The sequence below is a fragment of the Typopeltis vanoorti genome, chromosome 4 (assembly GCF_054136105.1).
Source record: "Typopeltis vanoorti isolate ZY-2024b chromosome 4, IOZ_Tvanoo_1.0, whole genome shotgun sequence".
Lineage (NCBI taxonomy): Eukaryota > Metazoa > Arthropoda > Arachnida > Uropygi > Thelyphonidae > Typopeltis > Typopeltis vanoorti.
Window position 1 is genome coordinate 60,940,681 of NC_143552.1, and position 16,596 is coordinate 60,957,276.

Consider the following 16,596-nt stretch of genomic DNA (forward strand, 5'->3'; position numbering starts at 1 on the left):
ATAGATAGATTAAAAAGTTAGGAATGCTTCAGAAGAAATTAAAATGATACCTGAAAAAAAAAAAAAAAAAAAAAAGACCAATTTAGTAGAAAATTGTTGACAGGATAACAATAATGTTGAACTGTTATAATGTACTAAATATCATAATATATGGTATACCAGATATTATCATGTACCATATTATAATACACTTAAGGTATACAAGTAGAAAATAATGAAATCATTTAATTGTTTAACATTATAAATAAATTGTAATTATTACAGTATATGATATATTAAAAACAATCAAATATTAAATATTTATTTCTATTTTTTTTTTTTTTTTAGGGTTTGTTGGCGTTTACCTAACAGGGTACATTCTCCAAGTGTCTGGTAGTTGGGCATTGGTCTTTAACTTAACAGCTTTATTGAATATTTTAGGATGTATGAGTTTCATTACTTTTGGCACAGCAAAACCAATCTTGTCTTCTTCTGTCCAGAAATTGTAATTATTACTGTGAAGAATACAAGGAATGCATGACCTACATAAGATATATTGTTTAACAGAAGCATAGCAGCACATTTACAATATATTGTTATACATTTGAGGAGAATTGTGCAAACTGCTCAGACAAAACTGTAGAAATTTTTGACAGAAAGTTGCAGCCGATGTGATAAATTTTATACATGTATATAAGATCTTCGTGCACGCACGCACACACAAAATATACAAAGGAAATGGAAATAAATAATATTTTATGTGCAATATTATTTACTGGTAAGTTATTTATTAGAAATTATCGGCATGATGGTATTATGCTTCTCATTTATATCTTAAAATTATTGGCCATTAAACATGCAAATTATTTTCATTCAGTTGTTTTGGATTTCATTCAGTTATTATAGGTTAGCAGAAGATAATAGGACAGGTGATTGAATACATATTTCATTTATTTAAAGGTTAGATGAAAAATACTTGATATTTAACAAACTGCTAGGTCTGAATAGCATTGCATAAATATATTTATAATAAATGTATATTTACAAATCCTAAATCTGCCCATTCTTAGAATATTATTCACATGTGCACCTAAAATCTCCTTAAAAATTCTTGATGCTTTCCAGAGGAGAGCAATTCGGCTCACTTCAACCTCTAGTACACTTGCAGCTGACTCCCTGTGCTTCCATCTCAGTATGGTATCACTGAATTATTGACCTGGTATGGCCCAATAGTCAACAATTTACTGAACAGATAGGCCTGCAACGTGGCATCATATCACAACACCTCTTTCTAACAACTCTGTCAGTTCTTTTCTTGCAGCCATTTCATCCAGAGACAGTTGCACTTGGGAGCATCATATTCCTCCAATTTATACCAGCTACAAGCATGTGACTCATTACATACACACTCCACCTTGCCCATTAGGGTATCCATTGACTTCTTTCCAAGCAGTGTGTGTATATTAAAAAATGTATGTAATACAATTGAAGGTAACTATTTCTCAAATTTTGGAATAGAAAGGAAGTCATTATGATTTAAATTAGGCCAGTAAAGTAAGTCTTCAGCACTTTCTTTGAATAATGTTCAGATTTACAAAGTAGAGTTATGCAAAAGTTTGGTATTATCTCGAGGTGGAAAGGATAAAATAACTAGTTGGATGTTGCTATATGCCAGATAATATGGAAGGCATATTAGTAAATTAGCCTACAAAATGAACATTAATGGTAATGTTAATTATAGTAATATGGATTGGAATGAAGAGATGGATTCTGGTACACAAAGAGAATGAATTTCTCAAGTTTTTGAGAGAGACTTACCTTTGGCATTTGTAACAGAGGTCACACGAGGGTCAAGGGTCTTGGATTTGATCTTCTTATAAGAGGAACTTATTATAAATGCAGTATCACATCTTCCTCCATTTAGTGAGAGGGACCACAAAGTGAGCACTTAGATGATAACTTGTCCTAGGACTTTCGTGAGAAATGGATATATGTGGAACTATAAGGCTGTTGATTATGAGAAGCTTAGGAGACAATTTACAGCTATATCGTGGAATGAGGAATTGAATGGAAAGGAGATTAATGCTGAATGGGGCCCTCCTACTCCAGAGCTCTCTGGCAGAAGCAATGTCATCGTATTCCAAGGGTCAGGAAGTTAAATAAGATAGGTGTTAAATGGATGAATGAAGAAATTAGACAGGCACTGTGGAAGGAAGTAGCATGAGTGGTAAAAATCTGTTGCCTGAGGAGTACAAAATGCAGGTGAGGAAGGTAACTCGGTTGGTGATGGTAGCAAAAGTGCAGTCAGTTTATGATTTCCAAAAAAAAAATCCCAAACAGATTCTTTTGATAATGTCCAGTACAAAAAAGAATGACTATGAAAGGATGAAAATGGAAGAATGATAACCTCTGCAGTGGATATAGTTGAGATATGAAATGAGCAGTCATAAAGGTATTTCACACTCGTGAATGTGACATTCAGAACTTGATTGCAATTATTATAAATAATTCGTGTGATGATACAAGAGCTGTAAACCCCTTTTACAGGGAGATACGACACCATCTCAATCCCTCGGGCTCGGGACCAGCATAGTTAATGAATCAAGCCTATTGCTGGGTCTTAAGTATTCCTGATTGTTATCCATGTGTGTTCACAGGGCCGGTTTGCCTGTTCTAGGAGACGAAAAACCTGAGTTCCCAGGTGAAAAAAAACCCCTACCTCCGAATGAGACCGGCTTACTCATCTTTTGTCAGAAGAGACCAGATAAAGGTTTCTCGTGGCACAGTCTTTCTGACCAAAGGGCTTCGTTTATACCAACTAAGCTATGGAGACTCCTTGATTACAGTGGGAATAGTAGAAGTAAAACTGATAGTGAGTTAGTTATTAAGAAGTATATAGGAAATTGAGTAAACCTGATATTAATAAAGCTGTGTGGTTCAAAACATTACACGTTTTGAACGATTGCCAGGGAGTTAACAATAGCGTTGATATACTTATGAGGCACATCCAGAAAATAAGGTCCATTCAGCATTTACCACCAAATAAGATATGGGAGAGGGTTACGCATGCATCGTAGCATAGCTGTTGACCATTTTACTTTCATTCCATTACTGTTTGTTGTTTTCTAAGAATAATTTATAATGCATGCTGTGATAAAAATTCCTGCCAGTTGTGAAGTTCATGGTGTGATACAGATTTTGTTGACAGAAAACAATAGTGCTGCAGAAATTCACCAATGACTGTGTGAGGTTTACAGGTCTAACGTAATGAGTGACAGTAAAATTAGGCAATGATCAAGAGCACAGTGGCTGGCCATGTGTGATGACAGACGATTTGGTGGAAAGAGTGAACACAAAAATTTGTGAGATCATTTCACAATTACTGAATTTCTTTTGAATTCCCAGAAGTTTCATGGCCAGTCATTAATGGAACTGTGACAAAAAAGCTGGGATATAAGAAATTGTGTCCCAGAAATGCTGACTAATACAACAAGTGGTACAGTCATAAAAATGTTTTGAGTGTTATGAAAATGAAAGAGATAAACTTTTTTCTTTTTCATATCGTGACTGGTGACAAAACATGGATTTCATACACAAACGTCGAGTTAAAACAACAATCCTTTCTTTTAGGGTTACACACCGATCAGCATTCATTTTAAAAATTTTATGGAATTTACAACCGTGTTAAAAAAACTTTTTTTTTTATTATTATCCTGACGTTTCGATCTTCACATCAAGGTCATCATCTGGAGTGTAAAACCGTTTTCTCTAGCTTACAGTTAATGATGTAACTCAGCTTGTCCTGTATATTTATGTACGCTCCAGTTGATGATCTTGATGTGAAGATCGAAACGTTGGGATAATAAAAAAAAAAAAGTTTTTTTAACACGGTTGTAAATTCCATAAAATTTTTAAAATTAAAACAACAATCAGTGCAGTGGTGCCATTCATCAGCCCTGAAAGCAAAACACATTCAGTCACTGTCAGTCAAAAAATGATGACCACTGTCTTCTGGTACAGAAAAGTGATCTTCCTCATTGATTTTCTTCAGCAAAGAACCACAAATATTTTTTGTGTTCATTCTCTCAACCAAATTGTCTTTCACCAAGGCTGGCCACTGTGCTCTTCTGTTGCACCCTTACGTAAGCAAACGACACTATTGCCTAACTTTACTGTCACTCATTACATTTGACCCGTAAATCTTATGCAGTCGTCAGTGAATTTCTGCAGCACAATTGTTTTCAGCCAACAAAATCCATATCACACCACGAACTTCACATCTGGCAGAATTCTTTATCACAGTACTCATAAATCGTTTTTAGAAGACAACAAACGATAATGGAATTAAAGTAAAATGGTCAATGGCTAGCTAATGAGTCATGCTACGCTACCGCGCATGTGCGATTCTTCTTCTTTCGCTATGCCTTATCCCGTGTTAAACGGGGTCAGCGTTCACATCTTTAATCTTCTTCTTCCAGATTCTCTGGGCCAGGGCATCTTCCCGACTCCATCCTTTCTCCCTAAGATCCACTGCCACCTTATCCCTCCATCTGAGTTTGGGCCTGCCTCTTTTCCTCCTTCCCTCCGCCTCCATATGCTCCACTCGTTTACCAACATACTCCTCACTCCTCTCTACATGACCGAACCACCTCAGCCTGCTTTCTTGCACCTTCTTACAGATCGGTCCCACCTTGATCGTCCCTCTGATGTAGTCGTTCCTTATCCTGTCCTTTGTCACACCACTCATCCATCTCAACATCCGCATCTCTGCCACCTCCATCATCCTCTCCTGTGCATTTGTTATAGGCCACATCTCTGCACCATGGAGCATCGCCAGCCTCACCACCATCTTATACAGCTTTCCTTTCATCTTACAACTCACTCTCTTGTTGCACAGGACCCTGCTCATCTTCCTCCAGTTCATCCAGCTGCATGTTATTCGGCGCTGTATTTCCTCATCCAGGTCACCATTCCTCTCGACGACCGACCCAAGGTACTTGAATTTCTTCCCTGAAGTTAACCATTCACCCTGGAGTTGTATGATCATATCTTCGTCACTCCCCGTTGACATATATTCGGTCTTTACCCAGTTAATTTTCATGCCCCTCTCCTCCAATACCTTTCTCCACTCTTCCAGGCTCTTTTCAAGCTTCTCTCGGGATGATTTGCAGAGAACAATATCATCGGCAAACATCATGCTCCCTGGCGCCTCCTTCTTGACGTCCTCCACTAGTACATCCATGACCAGATCAAAGAGGTAGGGGCCTCAGAGTTGATCCCTGATGGAGCCCTACGACAATGGGGAACCCCTCTATCATGCCGATGCTAGACCTGACCTGAGTTTTCGCTCTCTCATACATCTCCTTCACTAACCTTACGTACTTTTCCGACACCCCCTTCTTTCTCATGCACCTCCATACCTCCTGTCTGGTCACTCTGTCGTATGCCTTTTCCAGGTCTATAAACACCATATGTAGCTCCGCTTGCATCTCCCTATATTTCTCCATCAATTGCCTTAGCGCAAATATTGCATCTGTTGTCCCTCTTCCTGGCATAAATTCAAACTGCTCCTCACCAATTTTTGTTTCCCACCATATCCTTCCTTCAATTACTTTTTCCCATGTCTTCAGCATGTGTGACATCAGCTTGATCCCTCTACGGTTGCCACAATCTTGAACATCTCCTTTTCCCTTGTAGAGGATGAGAATGCTTTTCCTCCATTCCTCTGGTATCTTTTCCTGTTGGGCTATTTTCCTCATCAGATCCCATAACATGTCTACACCCTAGCTGCCCAAGCTTCTCCAGGTATCTGGTCCTCCCCCACAGCCTTTCCATTCTTTGTTTTTCCCAGTGCCCAATACACTTCCTCTTTGCTTATGTCCTGCACCGATCCTTCGTTTGCCTCTCCATCCTCACACCTCTCTCTTGGATTCTCCTCATTTAGTAGGTTACGAAAATATTCTTCCCATCTTCCTCTGATTTTGTCCTCATCTTGTAGTACTACTCCTGTGGTGTCCTTTATCTGCTTAACTGATGTTATGTTTTTCGAGGCCTTATCTCTAGCTTTCGCTATTCTCAACAACATAGCTTCACCACCGTTTCTCTCCAGTACTTCATAAACCTCTTCAACTGCCTTCGCCCTTGCCACAGCTCTCTTTGCACTTTTCTTCGCTAATCTATATGCCTCCTTGTCGGCTCTGGTTCCAGTCATGTCCCATTTTTTCTTTGCCTCTTTCTTTTCCCTGATCTCCAACTGCACCTCCTCATTCCACCACCATGCCTCCTTATCCTCGGACGGCCCCTTTCCGGATGTTATACTGAGCAGCTCTTCTCCAATTTTTCTAATATTCTGACTATTTACTTCCCACCATTCTTCCACATCCTCTGATAACTTCATTCCTTCCAGTACCTTTTCTTTAAACTCATTCCTTAGACTTTCCTCTTCCAATTTCTACCACTTTATTTTCCTATCTTTCTGCCATTCCATTTATTTTTCTTTTCCCCTTTTATATCGCAGTCTATCACAACCAACCTATGCTGTACCACTACACTTTCTCCGTTAATCACTTTATAGTTTTTTATCTCCTTCAGATGTTTCCTTCTGCACATAATATAGTCAGTCTGACTCATCCTATCCCTGCTCTTATAAGTTATCAGGTATCCAACTCTCTTCTTAAACCAGGTGTTAGCTATAGCCAGGTCGAAAGCCACAGCATGCTCTATGATTCTTTTTTTACCTTCTTCATTTCTTTCACCACTACTCCAACCCCCCCGTGCACCATTTCTTCACTACTTTGTCGCTTTCCTACATGCCCATTCAGGTCTGCTTCGACGATCACTCTCTCACCATCAGGGATTTCCATTACTACCTGGTCTAGTTCTCTCCAGAATGCCTCTTTCTCCTCCTCCTCATCACACCCTACTTGTGGAGCGTATCCACACACTATCACAGCCATGCTTCCTCCAATCTCAAGTTTAACACTCGTAATCCGATCGTTCTTCTGGCACGCCTCGCAGACTCCACCCTTCAGCTCCTTGTCTATGATGATTCCAACTCCATTTTTTCCATTCTCATCCACCCTGCTGTAAAACAGTTTATATCCTTTCCCCAGCTCCTTTGCTTTATTGCCCTTCCACCTTGTCTCCTGCACGCACAAGATCTTCAGCTTCCTTCTTCTCATCATGTTTACTATCTCCCTACTCTTCTCATTCATTCAGCAACCCAATTCTTGCTTTACACACTCTCTCTTTCTGTTGGACTTGCTTCTTTAGTCGAACCTGTCCTTGGTTCGGTAGCTCAAGCCCACTTCTCACAGTCCTCAGATGACAGAACTGTGTGTCGCTTACGGGGGACGCCCTAGCCGTTGTCTTTTCTCTGTCATTCGACATTTCATTCTTGGTTTTGGCATTTTTTTTATGGCCAGATGCCCTTCCTGACACCAACCCTCCCCATTTATCCGGGCTTGGGACCGGCATTGAGATGGGCTAACTTGCCCTTCCCAGTGGCTGGGCTATCCCTCTACCATATCTTATTTGGCAGTAAATTCTGAACGGACCTTGCTATCTAGATGCATCTTGTATTTAACATGAGTCTCACTCTGGGACAAGTTCCAAAGGAGTGGGAAGAGGATAGAATTGTTCCGCTTCATAAGGAAGGTGATGACTAAGGCTTCGAATTACAGTCCAATCTGTTTGTCTGGAGTTATGGTTAAAATATTGGAGTGTTTAGTGAGGACCATGATTCAGAATTTAGTTGAAAACAAGAGCATTATCTTTGATGGACAGCATGGGTTTTTGCTAAAGAAAGCTCGTTTTTTTTAGCAGTCTGCTTCCTCATGTATAACAGGATGACAAAAGATTTGAACAAGAGAGATGCCTTCATAGTGGCATATTTAGATTTTACAAAGGCATTTGATAGATTACCACATGGTAACCTGGAACTTAATTTGGAATGGATTGTGTTGAATAGTAGATTAGTGCCCAGAATTGGAGAATAGATTAGTGTGCTGGATAGATATCAGCAAAGTGTATGGGGAAGTAATATCCAGGAAGATCTGTTTTGGGACTTTGCTGTTTAATTTGTATATTAATGATATTTGGAAAAGTTTGAATGGTGAGTTTACTGTTGCTTGTAGACGATGCAATGTTGAGAAGAATGGTGTGAGGAGTAGAGCAGATGCTGTAGCTTTGCAAGAGGACTTGAATAAACTGGATTGATGGATGAGGGAGTGGGGTTGCCAGCTCAATGTTGCAGAGCATAAGCTGTTAACATTGTGGATGAGATGTGTTGCAATGTATACATTTGTTGAGGATATCTTAGAGAGGATAGGATCTGAGAATGATGGATAAGGACCTAAGATTAGGAGTCACATTGCTAAAATTATGACTATAACACAATGGATCATGGAAATGATGCAGAGGATATTTGCATCTAGAAGTAAGGAGATTATGATTTCATTTCATAAGACCAGATCAGACTGTATTTGGATAACTGTGTACAGATTTGGTCACCTGTTTTCAAAAAAAAAAAAAAAAAAAGATAAAGATATATTGTAAAGAGACAATTGACTAAAGTAGTTTCTGGGCTCTGGAACATTGAGTATGAAGAAAGATTAATTTCTTTTCCCTAACCCTCTTTCTGTTTGCAGAGTCTAGCAAACAGAAAGAGGGTTAGGGAAAAGATGTATAAGTTAGTAACACGGTTATTATCAAATTAATATGGATGAGGGTTTCCTAGAATGGGGAGGGACAGTAGCCGAACAAGGCTCCATCCCTGGAAGGAGGATGTGAGTGGGAGTGTGAGGAGTAAGTTTTTTTTTGTTTTTGTTTTTTTTGCAGTTAGATTGGAGTGGATAATTGGAATGCTTGTCTAAGAGTTTGCTAAGTGTGGAGAGGGTTAATGCATTTAAGACACAGTATGATGAGGTATGCATGCAGGATTGGGATCTTAGGTAAATCTTTTGATTCCATGAAAGTATTATAATAGTAATAATAATTAATAAAAAATGCTGAAGCCTTACTCCATTGGCCTAACTTAAGTCATGATGATTTCTTTTCTATTCCAAAAGTTTGGGAAATTATTTATTTTTTTTTAGTATGTATTTATAGCAGTACCTTGAATTGTGCAGTTAATGTGATGAAAATATTATGTACTAACTGAAACTGTACTTTGCAGAGCGTTAATATAATGAATTTCACTGAAATCCAAAGTTTCAAATCCTAGATCTTTCTTAGATTCAAACAGTTGCTCAAGGCTGTTAATGATTGTTTCTCAAGCCATTGTATACAAAAGCTCAAAAACATCTGATGAACATCGAATAATCGAAAAAGTTTTTTCATTTCTGAAAATGCATTATGCCTAATTTTGTAACACATTGCTGCTTCATGCAATAAATAACTATTATTGTAATCAAATAATTGGTTTTTCTAACAACATTACCATAAATGTACTGTGAAGCATTTTACATTAATTACAAACTACATTGTAGTGAAACCTTCATCGTTTGAAACCACATTATGCAAGGTATTGCTGAACACACACACACGCACGCACACCATCCACTGAATTATAAACTTTTATTTAATAACCATGTTGGACCTCCTTTAGCCCAAATTACAGCACATATGTGGTTTAGCATAGATTCCACAAGATGTTGGATTGCATCTAATTCTGCAACATACAAGCTGTTCATCAGACAGACCTGTAACTGCCTCAGATTTCACAGAAGAGGACTTTGCTCCCGAGTCGGTTTTTTTTAACATGTCCCAGACATTCTCAATGGGATTCAGATCCAGGCTTTGTGGTAGCCAGGGGAGATAGTAGAAGTCACTGTCATGTTTGCTGAACAATTCTTGCATGATGGACAGCAGCAATGTCATCCACCAGAACCTTGAATTGTGTTGACAAGGCATGCCAGGTTCATTGCCTCATGGGACTCCTGCCAAACCCTCTCTGCCTACTGTCAGTACAGAACAAGGTGTACCATGACTTATTTTCCAGTCCTCCAGTGTCTAGTCACGCTGTTCTTGACACCACTGTAGGCGAACTTTCCAGTTCTTCGCAGAAATTGAAGAACTGGAACTGCCAACATGCGACTACCAATACCGATCCTCTTCAATTTCCTGCGCAGTTTGGTGAGATATGGGTTGGGAACAGCCTTCATTAAATGCTTCAGTCAGTTTCTGCACACAGACTGTCTTAGGACCACAGTTATGCATCTTAGACAGCAGTGTTGGTTATTTTTCTACCGATTAAACACCTGGGATAGCTTACTATTTGAGAAACCAGTCAGCTGTGCTGTTTTCAAAATCGTAGCTCCAGCCAAATTGACACTCATAATAAGCCATTGATTGATAAAAAAAAATCCTTTGTTTTCCCATTGTGATCAACACTATTGATGATTACTTACAAGCAGCATTCTTAAATAGTTGCCTATATGCATATGTCATATGCATGGTGATGCATATGACAAAGTATTTTGCATATACACTGCAGAGGTGATGTTTACATACATCTGCATAAAGGTATCTACTTCATTAGCCTGGTATGTGTACATATTAGTGGTATGCTGGAGCTGGCTTAGACTATCCAATTATTAAATTTTCAAGAATTTTGTGAACTGGTTATTAAAATGACATTGGCTATAAACTGTAGAATGGCATGCACTTCAATCCACAATGGGCATCAGCATTTAGGTGATAAGATTGCAGGAATTGAGAAGGAAGCATGACTAATGCTGATATCATGACTGTGTATAACACCATGGCTCATTGCCTGAGCTTTTCTTCACTGAGGAGTACTGGCAGATTCCAGGCAAATGTTGGCAGGAGAAGTAAAATTGGATTTGATTTAACAATCAACCCAACAACTATCTGGATATGAAGAGCTTTGGAAAATTTAGAGATTGATACTAGAAAACATGAATCTCAATTGAAGATTTGATTAAATCATATATGTTTAAAGATATTCCATTTAATAAAAATAATAATTTTAATGCTCTTCTTAGGAATCCATTTCTAGAAATATTTTAAATTACAGGCAATTCTGAAATTATGTAAATTCTATCCATCCATCTAGTCATCGAACATCAACAGATGCTCTATGGTCACTCAGATGCTTGGCGATGTGCCACACCAGTCCTTTCTAGGTGGTCTTGTTCTATTCTTTTCTGGAGGCTTCATCTCTCTGAAGATCAGTCACTCCAAACACATCATCCATCTATCTCATTGATCGTCTATCCCTTTCTCTTTTTATAGGAACTTGACCTTCTATTACTGTTTTGAGAGGTCTTCCTTCCATCCTTTCAATGTGCCGAAGATAATTCAACTTTCTTCTGTCACTATTCTTAAGGAGCCATAAAGTTCTGCTGATCCTTTCCAGCTGACCCATCCGTTTGTCTGCCTTTCAGTATATGATATCCTCAACAGCTTTCTGTAACACCACTACTCAAAAGTAGCTATCCTTTTCCTATCAATCTTCTTTAGGTTCCAAGTCTCGCATTCATAAGTTGCTGTTGGAAAAACAGCTGCATCTACAATCCTCGACTTTGTTCCTGTAGAGATACAGGAACATCTTCTGAACAGCAATTCTTCATATTAATAATGGAATTGAGGTACTCAAACTTGCTTACTTCCTCAGTTCTTTCTCCATTAAGGTACACTTGTATCTCATGAGCTTCTCTGTATGTATTTCCTTTGAGAACCATAATCTTTGTCTTGCTAGGATTGAGCTGAAGCCCTCTGTTCTTACTGATTTCATTAAATTGTCAAGAATTTGTCCTAGTTTTTCCTTGTCATTACAAAGGAGTACTATATGATCAGTGCCTCAGATTACTGATCAATCTACCACCTATCCTAATTCCTGTCTTAAGCATTATCCAATGCTACACGTATGATGTCCTCAGCATAGATACTAAAAAGGTTAGGAAAAAATAGACATCCTCGCCCAACTCCCTTTCTAACCTGAGCAATCAGTTAATCCAAGAACTGTTCTCACCATGGCTTCTTGTTCACTGTACAAGTTAGCTATCAACCTGATAGTCTGTTGAAGAAAATCCATTATTTTCATTACTTCCTACAGTTTCACATGCTGAACCTGGTCAAAAGCTTTAGAGTGGTCTATGAAGTACATTACCATAAGAAGTGTAAATTCTTTATATGTTTCTGTGATCCTTTGCCAGACAGATCACAGAAACATATAAAGAATTTACACTTGGCCTCAGGCCAAGCCTGAATTTTGACCTCAGTCCTATTTAGAATGCTCTTTAATAAAATCTTGCTTGCATAAGAGATTAAACTAATAGTTCTATAGTTCGTTCTAGCAATCCTTCATATCTCTCTTCTTGTGTAGTGGTATGAAAACAGACTTCTTCCAGTCTCTTGGCCATGATCCCATCTCCCATATCCTTGAATTCAATCTATGAAACACACTTATCCCTCCATCCCCTGTGGCTGGGATTCCATCTACACCCAGGGCCTTATTGCTGTTAAGCTATTTAACTGCTCTTTCAACCTCATGCCTAAGTGGTGGAGGTTCCAAATCGAAATCTTCCTGGTGAGAGGACTCCTTCAAATTTTCCTTATCCTCTCTTTCTGGTGTTCTTTCCATCTGTGCTTGCATACTATATAGTTTTAGGATTTGAATGGATTCTAATGCCTCACAGTTCTTAAATTTCCAGAGAGAGAGAAATAGGTGACACTTAAATTGCTATTGAGATCTTTATGAAGAGTAGAAAGAAGTCACTGTTCAATGGTCGTTTGATTATTTTGTAAAGAAAGTTGAATGGTCAAATTAAACATTCTTTTTTTTTATTTTTTCATGTACTATTTATACTGTGTTATACTTTCTATTAATCTTTATGTATTGAAATTCAGTTTGTTTGTGAATTCTGTGACAGACTAACAGAAATAACTTTTAAAACATGTTAATGCACAACTGCATACACGTACTGTACATGTATAAGCAATGAGTTTTGATTAATAGACGACAGGATTAAATCCTACTTAAATTTCAAGAAGTTTTTAGAACATATCTCTTACATAAGTTGTGGTCTGCTTGTATTATGATTTATTCAAACCACCTGCTTGGCCTTATGAAATACCAACTTCATCATAGATAGCTGGCAAAAAAAAAAAAAAAAAAAAAAGATGTACCATTTAAATGAAATTTTAAAATATGAAATTAATTTGAACAATTTGTGGGATTTTGTAGATTAATGTGGAATCCAAAAATGTTTCATCCATGCAAGTATTCAAACATCTGAAAAGATAGCACCACTGCTGAAGCTGAAAGAGGTTTCAGTTTAATGAGCATAATTTGTATGAGGGTGAGAAATAGTTTAACAATAGATCACATATTAGATTTAATAATGGTAAGTTTAGTGGGAAGAGAGCAGATTAGGCTGCAACTCCATTGGTTAAATCATGTTTAGATGGCACCACAGACTGCAATTGAACCATGACCAAATGGTTGAGGGAGTTCATTACCATAATAGAGGAAGTAGTGATAAAATCATTGGCTACTTTTTAATTAGTGATAAAATAATGATAAAATCATTGGCAACTTGGTAATATTGTACTATAGTTTTGTAACTATGAGAGGTTATAAATCTATTTTTTATAATTGCTGTTGGTATACTGAAGTGATTTTTTTGTTCGTGTATTTCATAATTCAGAAACTGCTCTAGATTAAAGGGGAAGTGGGAGGGGGTGCTTTAGAGATAACATTTTCAATCCAGTTTAGGCTTCCAGTAAGCATGTGACTATTTCACACCATGTGATGAAATTCCTCTCTAATCTAAAGACAATCACAAATATCCATGTCCACTGCAAGATTCTAATTTGCAGCTTTTGATTCGAGAGTAGATAAACTACCCACTCAACCCACCAGGCTAGCAATTACTTGAATAAGAAAAATTAACTATAGATGCAAGAGTTCATCAAAAGTTAATGAAAAGATATTGCAAGAATCAGTTAGCTGTATGGAAATTACAATAAAAATGAATATTTTATTATTGTTTGAAATTTGTGTATTCCAAATTGTTTAAATCAGTAAAACTTACAATAAATATGCACACTTTTTTTTAAATTTACCAGTACACTACTGCACATATCCTGAGTCTTTTATCCTAGCTTCTGTGTGACTGCATGTTTCTGCTGTTGTTCTTCCACTCACCTGAGGATGTTTCAGAATACATAAAAGAAAATATTTGTGATTAATAATAACTTGTTTTTTTTACTGTGGCATAGATATGTTTTGTAAATGTATAAATTTATAAATCAGTTTCCTTATCATTTTTGATCAAGAGCTTTATACATCATCGTCAAATTCCTGATTGATATGTTCCCTCAAGGGATGTTCAGGATACTTTGATAGTGCTACATAAAAATCTTATGTTATTACTAGCTTATTCCCAATCAATAATTGTCTTCCAAATTAATCTTTTAACTGTCAGATCTTATATTTGTCTTCATGTCTAATGTATTGATCCACCTAGATCTTGGGTTTCTCTGGATGTTTTTCCTGCCATCTTGTCATCAGTCTTTGCTAATCTTTATTTTTTTATTTATTTTTTATAATTTTTTTTTAAGATATGCCCTTCACGCACATTTTTGAAATTACTTTTCAGTAATTTCTTGTCGATGTCCTTACATTGACAAGAAATTGTCAATGTCCTTACATTATTGCAGCAATCACATGTTTTTTTCACAGATTTTGTAATTCCCTTTCCCTGAAAACTTCAGAATTATTCTCTAGATAACTGCAGAATTCCACATTATTCAAGATGAAATGTTTATCATCTGCATTATCCTGTCCTGCTTTTGGCTCTGATCAGCGCATCCTTATCAAACAAGTAGATCACTTAGAATGATAATATTTATTATCATTTAACTGATTTCTATTGTGTTCTATATATATACAAAGCGTATTAAAAAAAAAAAAAAAAAAAAAAAAATTTTTGCTGTAAAGCCTTTACTGCTCATTTTACAACATTTTAAGCATGTCCCCTTCAAAGTAGTCCCTACTACTGGCGATACACCTTGCCCAATGTTTCTTCCATTGTTGGAATGCTTCCTAGAACTCACTTTCTATGATGGTGCACAGTTCTCTTATCACATTTTCCTGAATCTCCTCTGTGGTTTTAAAATGATGTCCTTTCAAAGTAGTTTTAAGTTTAAGAAACAGGAAAAAGTCTGCTGGGGCTAAGTGTAGAGAATAGGATGGATGGAGCACAGTAGGTCTGATGTTTTGCCATATAACTGCAGATGAGGAGCAATGCATGAGCCGCTGCATTGTCGCGTGCAATGTCCAAGTTGGTTTTCCCACAATTCAGTCCTCTTCCTCTATACAACATCCCTCAAACATGCTAAAACTTCTTGGTACAACTCTTTGTTTACCATCTGACCACATGGTACAAATTGATAATGGACAGTGTCTTTCCAATCAAAAAACACAACCAATGTCATCTTGATCTTTGTCCAATTCATCTAGCAATGCTTAAACTAACTCATAGCACTGTGTTCAGTTCATACAGTCCTCCCCGCATGCTTGGTTAAGCAGTTAAAATGTCTGTAAAATTTTTACCAAGTTTGCAGCAAAATTTCACACACACATTGTTCTTCAAGTTCTTTCATTGTTACTTTGTCACTAATCTGATGAACAACCTGTGCATGTGCTCACTTCAGTGAATGTAACTCAACAACTAAAGCTCATGGCAGAAAGGGGCAAATGGAAGTTTGTTGTCAAAATCTTCCACTAGGCGCACTCAGTAGCTGCAGCATTCTTCTCTCTGTGCCGGTTGCCGTGCTATTTAAGAAGTTAAATCTTTATTGAACACCTCTCGTATATATTCAATTAGCTCTTCACCATACAAGCTTTATTTTCTTATTTTATTACTTCTTTCCACATTTAATTTATTGTATTGGCTTAAAAATTGTGCATAGAACTAATCCGTTACTTGTTTTGTAATTCATTACTGAGATTGCAGTTGATGTTTTTTGTCCTGACTTTTTTCATAGTTTTTTTTTCAGATTTTCATACTAAACTTGTCTCAGCAGTTGTTTAATTTGAGCAACTACTCTGAAGATTTGCTAAAAGAATAAGGAACATAGATGGCTTGTGCATGCACGAAAGCAATACCTGTCAACAGACAAAACAGCTGACTCTAGCAACCCATTCCATTCATTCACACTCTCCAAGCAAAAAATCTAGTCCTCACATCCCCTACTAACCACATCTTTATTCAACTTCCAGGGATGACTTCTTGTTTTGGGCCCTCAGCCAAATGCTGAAACATTTCGCTTGCATCAATCCTATAAAACACTTTATAAGTAACTTAAATGTTTCTATCATATTCTCTCTTTTTCTCCTATCAACCAACTTCTGTACTCCAAACAGGGAATATTCCACAGACCGCTTGCCTCTGAATCCTCTCCACCACTTCCTCATCCTGAAGAAATCCAAGACCAGACCAAAGCACAATAATTCAGATGTAGACTTATCAAGGCCTTATAAAGAGGAATAACAACTTCCTTATCTCTACTTTTAGTATGTGTTCTTCAATAGCCAAGTAATCTTATGAGCTATCTTAGCAATATATCCTCTAAACTTTAACTCTC

The 16,596-nt window shown here is 37.3% G+C and overlaps 1 protein-coding gene across 1 annotated transcript in view; it reads left to right on the forward strand.

The window, feature by feature from the left end:
* LOC150107355 (voltage-gated purine nucleotide uniporter SLC17A9-like) overlaps nucleotides 1-851 on the forward strand; it is a 235,909-nt gene extending 235,058 nt beyond the window's left edge. Inside the window, exon 12 of the mRNA XM_090391830.1 lies at nucleotides 328-851. Coding sequence (XP_090247956.1) covers nucleotides 328-488 — 161 coding nt within the window. The 3' untranslated portion in view covers nucleotides 489-851. The remainder of the gene's footprint in view (nucleotides 1-327) is intronic.
* Nucleotides 852-16,596: the final 15,745 nt, after the last annotated feature.